Here is a 9,128-nt window from a genome sequence, read left to right on the forward strand (position 1 = left end):
CATGCAATCTAATAGTTAAATTTTCAAAATATGTAGTTATGTTAATTTTTTGGCGAAAAGCACATTTTAGTCCCTACATTTTCACTCGATTCTCACTTTGGTCTCTAACTTTTTTTTTTTACCGATTTTAGTTCCTATCCTGGAAAACACGTCTCATTTTAGTCCCTGACGTTACATCAGAGACGAAAATTGCACAGCTGACAAACAGAAAAATTTTAAAATATTAAAATAATACCCATTGTATCCACGTGGCTTTCCACGTCAGCCTCTAAATTAAAAAAATTTAACTAAATAAAAAAATTAAAAACAGAAATAAAAATCAAACCCAGCAAGAACAAGATCAACAAAACACAAACCCAGCAACTTTAAAACTCAAAAAATTAAATTCAAACCCATATTTCAAACCCCCACACCACCAAAACATCAAACACAAAAATCAAATCCAGATTTTCGGCCCCAAACTCAAAACTCAAAACCCAAATTTTCTTATACTTTCTGAGAAACCAAACACAAACCTCAAATCCAAACCATAGAGTTGAAACCAAACCACCTCCAACCTCAGATTCAAAACTATCAAACCCAAACGAAATCAACCTCACCTGACAACAAAACCATCTCCTCTCTTAGCCGACGCTGCTTTCCAAAAGAAAAAGCAATTACCAAAATTGACATTCCAAACCCTAACAATTACCAAAAATCAGCTCAGCTCAAATATCCAAAGCAATCTCACATTTCGCCCTAATTGCAATTGAAATTGAAGAAAAAATTGACTAACCAATTACGGCCGAGGACCTCCTCGGCGCGATAGCTGGTGACCAATTTGAAGACGGTGTTGACGTAGATGATAGGGTGGTCGGGCTTGAGAGCGTCAGTGACAACAAACCCACTTGGCGTCGTTTGGAGGAGGTTCCCAACCGGAGGCAGTGGGCCCCCATCGTTAAGCTTGAAGAACCTGACGTCGTCTTCTTCGTCTTCGCTCAGATTCGATGAGTGGTGGGCAATGTTTTGTGTTTGGCAATGAGTTTTTTTTTTTATGAGTCGGGTTGGGTGTGGCAGTGGTGTATGGGTTTGAATTTAATTTTTTGGGTTTTAAAGTTGCTAGGTTTGTGTTTTGTTCATCATGTTCTTGCTGGGTTTGATTTTTATTTCTGTTTTTAATTTTTTTATTTAGTTAAATTTTTTTAATTTAGGGGCTGACGTGGAAAGCCACGTAGACATAGTAGGTATTATTTTAATATTTTTAAATTTTTCCGTTTGCCAGCTGTGCAATTTTCGTCTCTGATGTAACATCAGGGACTAAAACGAGACGCGTTTTCCAGGATATGGACTAAAATCGGTGAAAAAAAAAGTTAGGGACCAAAGTGAGAATCGTGTGAAAATGTAGGAACTAAAATGTGTTTTTCGCCTAATTTTTTTAGTGAGAGTTGTAGCCGGCCAAGCTTGTAACCAATTATTGTCTTTTATTATTATATAAACAAGTGTATATCCCGTACATATGCACAATACAATTAAAAAAATTATAATTATATACATATTGTACGGCCCCCGCGTCATATCCTACATTGGGCCTTGGGCCCTGGCCTGGGTATATGGCCCATGAGGCCAATCCCTTTATACCCGGCAGCCCACCCCCGGGCCACGCGTACGGCAAACCCAAGCCTTGCTTCTTCATCGTTTCTCGGCTACACCTTTCCATGGAGTAGATATTTGACTCACGGGAAGACCTGCACTGTACCTACCCGGCCTCGCCCCGGAGAGCCGCCGCTCCCGAGGACTATCGTGGAGGCAGGAACCAAGTTCCAATGCCACCCTCAAAAAAGCCTTGCTTCTTCATCGTTTCTCGGCTACACCTTTCCATGGAGTAGATATTTGACTCACGGGAAGACCTGCACTGTACCTACCCGGCCTCGCCCCGGAGAGCCGCCGCTCCCGAGGACTATCGTGGAGGCAGGAACCAAGTTCCAATGCCACCCTCAAAATTTCTCATTCCTACCTGACCACCCACTTACGATCAATAATAGTGGACCGCCGGTCGCACTCGTTGGCAAGTAATTATGACCTCTCCACTAAACTATGGCCTATAAATGCAGGAAGTTTGGAGAAGAAGGGGGTTGGAAAAAAAATGGTGCGCAGTATGGAGAGTATAAGAACAGAGTGAGCAAAAATAGAAGGTGACTCAGACCCACGAGGAAAGAAAAGTAAGGGCCTTAGGTCTCAGCGAGAAGAACGACCCAGTGTTGGAAATCCAAACCCACTATACAAGTAAGTTGTGAGCCCAACTTGAGGCCCAGTCTGACGGGTTTCGGTATCGGGTGCGTACACATATATAGATTCAAATATTATCTATCTTTTATTTTTTTATTTTAATTTCTATTAGATATACATATGAGTTTACTCTTTCCTTCTTTCTTTTTTTTTATTGAGTTTTTTTATAACTTATTTATTTAGACCCTTCGTCTTTTACACCCCATTAACTCAATTAAGGCACACAGTACAAAATTAAATAACAGTTAAAATCTAATTTAAAATCTAATTAAATTTTCTCACCACATTACCTAGGGTGCATAAATAATTAGACAGATTCTTAAAGGAAACAATACCATTCATAGTTTCAGAAACGACAACGTTTAGCTAGAAACTCTGCCTCATGTAGGCACTGGACTGGAGAACGGAATTCTTGCTGTGCCAAAACTGTACGAAATTGAGGAAACCCGTTTGCTGCTTGCCTGCCTCAACTCACAGAACTTGTCTTGTCTTCAACTGTAAGTTCTTTCCTTTCTATTTATTTTGTAAACTTAAATATCCGAACTTGAATTCTTGGATTTTTTTTTTTTTAATCATAATGTTTATGCCCAAAACAAAATGAAAGGATTTCATCTTCATTTTGCTTTGGTTTACTGATACTTGTATGTAAAAGACTCAACTTTTGAATGGTGGCTCAAGTTAATTTCTTTTTCTCTTTCTTTTGGTTCCTAAAATTTCATTTGGACGTTCTGTGTTTGAGTCATGCAGCTATATTTTCTTGAAATTAGATCTATAAGGAAGAAGAAAATATAATCCTTGAAATTATTATTATTGGGTGATAAATACTTTTTTCCGTTTTTCTTGGTGGTATGAAGGATTTTAGAATGACTCTTGTTTTGTGCGCATAATGCTGAGGGTCAGGGAGTGCTTGGAAATGTTATTCAGAACGATGTGGAAACCGAACAGTGGGAATAATGTGGGGTTCTCAAGTCTGATGAGGAGATATATATCAATCTCAGGCAGATCTGTATTGGATGTGGCTGCAAAAGATGGCGAGTTGAGAGTCTTCATAGTTTCAGGAGAGGTTTCTGGGGATTCCATTGGTTCCCGTCTCATGGTATCTTTAAAGAAGCTCTGTCCACTTCCTATCCGTTTTTCTGGTGTGGGAGGGTAAGCTATTACTTTCCCTCATTTTTTATTTGATACATAGTTCTTCAGAAGATACTTCTTTCATATATATATATATATATATAGCTCTCTATGTTTCATATCTTAATGCCAAGGGCCTTGTAGCTAAATTGACACTTCCCCATGCAAAAAGTGCTTTGGGGTCTAGGAGGGGGGGAAGGGTTTGAGCCCTGGGGTTAGCAACATATTTTGTAATTGTTAAAAAGATTTTCCATGAAAAAAAAAATGGAGATGATATCTATGCATTTTGTTGTATATCATGATTTAGTGTTTATCCTTCAATGAAGTTTGAAAAAGTATTCTTTCAGTTTGTAGGCAATACAGACTATATAGTTGCAAATTGTTATAAATTTATAATTTTTATAAAGTAGAAACTGTATGAACCTGTCATCTCTTTTCTTACTGTATTCTATATGAATTCCCATTAAGAGATTACACTGCTGTATCTGTTCAGGTCCATGATGTCAAGGCAAGGATTAATATCCCTTTTTCCTATGGAGGATATTGCAGTGATGGGAATATGGGAGTTGTTGCCACATCTTAATAAATTCAGAGTGAGTAATGAGGAATATAATAGCTTCTTAATGTAAACCCATGCAAATTTGCTCTTTTTACTTGAATATGTATCTTGTATTGTGAGGGAAAGCCTTTGTGCATCCTGCCCTTTATATTAATACTGTAACTTGTAAAATGTCAGTTGAGGCTGAAGGAAACGATGGAGGCTGCTTTTCTGTTTCAACCTCATGTTGTTGTAACAGTGGACTCAAAGGGGTTCTCATTTCGTCTCCTAAAGAAGTTGCGGGGTAATGTGCACCAGCTTCCTGGAGTTTTAATCATTATTAGCATGTTGCTTATATCATAAGTACGGTGTAGGAAAATTGGGGGATCCTTTTTGCAGCTAATTACAGTCAGCAAGGATTGGATGGTCCTGTTCACTTCCATTATGTAGCACCATCATTCTGGGCATGGAAAGGGGGTGAAGCAAGACTCAAAGGCCTAGCTGAATTTGTGGATCAAGTATTGTGCATACTTCCAAATGAGGAAGAAGTTTGCAAATCAAATGGCTTGGCTGCAACCTTTGTGGGCCACCCCATTCTGGAGGATATTTTGGAGTTGAATTTGGTATGAATTTTTCTTTTGATTGTAGGTGGACTGTACTGGGTCTGGATGGCTTTCACATATTGGATTAGTTAGATATATTTTTAGGGGGTGTTTGGTACTATTGTTTAAACAACAGTTTTTAGTGTTTAAATATCACAACACGTATTTCCACAACACTTTTTAATTTCATTGTTGACAAAAGTACCATAGAATTTTTAATTTCATTTATGTCAATGCTATTCAAATTGATTTCATTTATAGTTGGTTTGGTTTTAACCCTTGTAGTGATTTTTTGTTTAGGGAAAGGATACCTCACCACATGAATGGAAGGTAGAAAGAGATTTTGAAGATTTCAGAAGTAAAAATGACATACCTGCAGGTAAATTAATTTAGTAAAGTTCTACTGGCTCAGTTGTTCTAGAATTTTATTGAATAGTTTGTATTGTATTCTCTATCTCAGAGAAATTTACTACTTTATTACTAGGCAGTACCAGTCTCTGATATTTCTAGTAAGGGCAGTGGTAGAGATTAATAGGTAGGAACTCGTGTATTTAGCAAGCTAAGATTCCTTTTCCTAAACCTTCTCGATAGTGCAACCTAACTTTCTTATCAGGTGATATCTGTGATAGACATTTTTAGTAAATTACTGCAAATTGTAAAGCTCACATGATCTCCTAATAGACACCATGTTTTTAAATCTTTAAAAGTGGATCCTTTTTCTTGAATCATTGTGATGTCATATATGTGTGTTTGTGTGTATGTGCACTTGCATGTGTGCATTCTTTTTTTTTACATTGAAATCCACACCACCACCTTATTAAAACTTAAGTGTAACTTATTTTTACAGAAGCCACAGTCATTAGCTTGCTTCCTGGAAGCAGATTACAAGAGGTCACAGAAATGCTTTCTATCTTTTCAAACACGATGGAATTATTAAAAGATTTCTTTCCTGAGTTGATGTCAGTGATCCACGTTGCTCCAAATCAGCATTTAGAGAAGTACATCACTGGAATTGTTCATAAGTGGCCTGTTCCTGCTATATTAATTCCAGGAGGATTACCTCACCTGAAATATGATGCATTTAGTGTAAGTCCTCCTTTTCTCCTCTCAATGTAATAGTTGTTGATAATATTCAGTGTGTCAAAAATGTATAGCTAAGCAGAATATGGAGGATTACCTCACCTGAAATATGATGCATTTATTACTATCTTGTGATTCCATCCAGGGATAATTAAGATGGATCAATTATATAATTGGTTAGAATAAAAGCAAAAAAAGCTGATATATGTTCATCAAGAACTAGCTGAACTCTCTCCTAGAAAGTTCTATCTATTGAATCCTATTGATGCATATTGGTTATCCCATTTCTGTTTCTTGATGTAAGAACGGAATGTGAATCATTACTTACTTTTCTTCAGAGCTGGTGTTTGGTGTCTCAGATATAGCTTCATCATTTCTTAGACTTGATGATACCAACTCTGGCATCTAGCTGGGTGTGGGTCTGGATACTTGAGATACAACTAGAAACAAAGTTACTTCCTATATGACGTGGATGACATAGAATTGATTTTGATAATATGTCAATTCTTTATCAAACTTATTAGCCAGAACTTGTTAAGCTTATTAATTTGAATTGAACACCTTGCAGGCGAGTAGGGCTGCTTTATGTACTTCTGGTACAGTTGCTTTGGAGATGCAGCTTGCACGCTTGCCTTGTGTTGTTGCTTATCGAGCCCATCTTCTAACTGAATGGTTTATTCGTTATAAAGCAAAGATATCTTACATCTCTCTCCCCAATATTCTCTTGGATTCTGCAATTATTCCTGAAGCTCTCTTCCAAGCATGCACACCTTCAAAGCTCGCCTCATTGCTCATGTACGGTTTTTATAGTGATAGAAACTTAAAGTTTTATTTTTGCTGTCGTTTGGTTGAAATATTAGCTATATAGAGAAGTGCAAAGCTTTTGAAATCTGAATTACAGGGACCAGGCTTTTCTCAGTAGACAATGGGCTTGCTCCAGTTATTTTTCCTTAGTTTCCAATCTTATAATTTCAGCTTGGTATGAATAACTTGAGCATCATGATCCAATGCAGGGAGTTGATACACAATGAAAGCCTACGAGAAGAACAGATTGTTGCCGCTGAAAAGGTCATGCGGCTTCTTTACCCTACAGAAAGAAATATAAAGAGCTTTTTACAGCCGGATTTTACCGATTTCACACCAAGCATAATAGCAGCATCCACCATATTATACTACGTTAAGCATTGATGACTGATCAATATATATATTTATTGAAAAATGCTGTCCAAATGTTTTGCATCATATAGTTAATATATCTTGTTGGCTCCAAAGATAGAAGGTAGGGAATTTCATGATCATTCTTTTTATTGTGGACAAATATACCTCGTTGTTTTTTTGTTATGTATCTATCTCAATACTGTATTTGCAAATTTAGGAGCCGTAAGTTTGTAAGAGAATATCACTTGGAAGTATTGGTCCAAAATGAAAGAAATACGTGGATGAAAAATTTACCTTGATGCTTATTTTTAAAATAAAAAATAAAAACCTTGGCAAAGTGTCTTGTAGCTCAATTGATAAGTAGCACCTCTCAAAAGAAAACATCTAGCGACTATTTGAGATTTGCTTATTTTGCTAAAACTAAAAAATTTTTGCTAGAAAAAAATCTATTTGAAATTCGCTTATTTTGTTAAAATTGAAAATTTTTTGCTAAAAATACAGTAGATAAAAGTAAAAATTAACTTAAATTGTACAATAAGATTTATAAATGATATTAAAAAGTGCAATGAGACTTATAAAGAGTAGCAAAAATAAATTTAATAATAAAATAAAAAAAATAAATTAGTAAAAAAAAAAAAAAAAAAAAGACAAAACTTACTTTATCTTGCCATTGGACATATGATTCGGCCGAATGGGTGCTCATATGGGCAGCCCATTAGGAAAAGGCTAACTAAAGCGTTTAGTGTAAAAGGTCATTTAAACATATTATTCTAAGTGGTAAGGTGTTTTCAGTGGCCTCCCTCAATCTCATAGACAACCGCTCATAGAGGAAAATCCTAGCCTACTCTCCCTCTCTCCTTGTTCTAGGGTTTCATCAAATAATAGCCTTAGAATTTGGTTTATAGACAATTTTAGGCACTCATGTATTGTTGTCTATGGATTTAAAAGCAAAAGGGAGTGTGGAATTGAATTCATTGGTGAGGCTTATAAAATGTTAGCAGGGCTTTGTACTATTTTGCTACATTCACTCACTGGGTTTTTCACTAAGGCTACGTTTGTTTCCATTGAAAATAAATTCGGGAAAACAATTTACACCCTGCCGTGTGTTTGGTTACGCATGAAAAATTTGGTCAAACGGAAAATCATTTCCGTTGACCGTAAAATACCAACCCACACCCATAAATTATTTTACACTTTCATTTTACCTTCAAACCATTTCCACTCTCCTTATAAAATTTCTCTCCTCACTCACTCTCATCACTCACACTAAGCCCAAGCCGAAGGATGGAGAGAGCTATTGCCGGTGAAGCCCAGGTCTAGTCCCCGACCCATGGCCCCACTAGTCTGATCATGCCGCTCAAACCCATCGCTGATCTGATTGCGTCGCCTCACCTCCTCTGTCGTGCTCAAACCCATCACCAATGAACCTAGCAAAACCCACCCCGATTTCACCACATCCCATCCCCGACCCACGGCCTCAGCGTCGTGCCTACAAGCCCCTCTACTAGTGAAGGTAGTTTCTCATCTACTTCACCTTCGTCCTCTCTCTCACTCATCAGACCCATCCTTCTTCCACCCACGCCGTCGCTGCCTTAAATTTTTTTTTTTTAATTGTAAAATAACATTTTTGCTTGGGTTTTGGAGGATTGGTGGTTGGGGTGATTCATGGGTTTCAGTGGTGGTGGGTTGGGGGTGAGTTTAAGCGTTGATGGTGGTCAATTGGGGGTGGTGGATCGTTGGCTATGGTGGTTTGTTAATTTCAATGATGGTGGATTATGGGTTTTGGTAGATGGTTTTGATATTTGATTTTGAGATTAATGTGTTTTGATTTTGATTATGATTTTTCAGATTAATTGGTTATGTGGTGGATGATGGTGGCTGGGTTTGTAGTGGCCGATGGTGGCTGGGTTTATGCTGGTGATTGTGGTTGTTGGTTTTTTGAAAATAGGTTTTTACATGCAATACGAAACACTAAAAATACTTTTCCAGCAAATTTTCCAAAGCATAAACAAACAATTGAAAATATTTTCCTTTCCGTAAAATATTTTACACTCGGAAAACATTTTACATAGAACCAAATGCAGCCTAAATAGTAAGATAAGATTCAAAACCCAATTTAATTTGATGCAATATCGTGTAAATCTCTTCATTTAACTAATCCATAACTTGTGGGTTCCAATTAGTTCAACTGGTAAAGTTTTTTATTGGTGTCTTGTTTTAATGATAAAGAGCGAACGTTATAAGTTGAAACTTTCTAAAAGTAAAAAATAAAACTAATCCATAACCATAATTTCATCTAACTGGAATTCGTTACTTAAATCCATTATGCCACTCAATAAAAACTGACTAGAAGTGGA

The 9,128-nt window shown here is 36.9% G+C and overlaps 1 protein-coding gene across 2 annotated transcripts; it reads left to right on the forward strand.

The window, feature by feature from the left end:
- The first annotated feature begins 2,589 nt into the window (after positions 1-2,589).
- LOC111986808 (probable lipid-A-disaccharide synthase, mitochondrial) lies at positions 2,590-7,070 on the forward strand. 2 transcript variants are annotated; one of them, XM_024018489.2, is made up of 9 exons: positions 2,590-2,762; positions 3,120-3,414; positions 3,887-3,986; positions 4,130-4,235; positions 4,331-4,554; positions 4,834-4,912; positions 5,381-5,619; positions 6,182-6,408; positions 6,627-7,070. In XM_024018489.2, the coding sequence occupies exons 2-9, from the start codon at positions 3,152-3,154 to the stop codon at positions 6,799-6,801; spliced, it is 1,413 nt and encodes a 470-aa protein (XP_023874257.2). In that variant the 5' UTR covers positions 2,590-2,762; positions 3,120-3,151; the 3' UTR covers positions 6,802-7,070. The 2 variants fall into 2 exon arrangements, with proteins under 2 accessions (XP_023874257.2, XP_023874258.2); XM_024018490.2 differs by having other exon boundaries at positions 3,166-3,414.
- Positions 7,071-9,128: the final 2,058 nt, after the last annotated feature.

This window comes from Quercus suber, unplaced genomic scaffold, assembly GCF_002906115.3.
Source record: "Quercus suber isolate HL8 unplaced genomic scaffold, Cork oak 2.0 scaffold_671, whole genome shotgun sequence".
In the NCBI taxonomy this organism is placed as follows: domain Eukaryota; kingdom Viridiplantae; phylum Streptophyta; class Magnoliopsida; order Fagales; family Fagaceae; genus Quercus; species Quercus suber.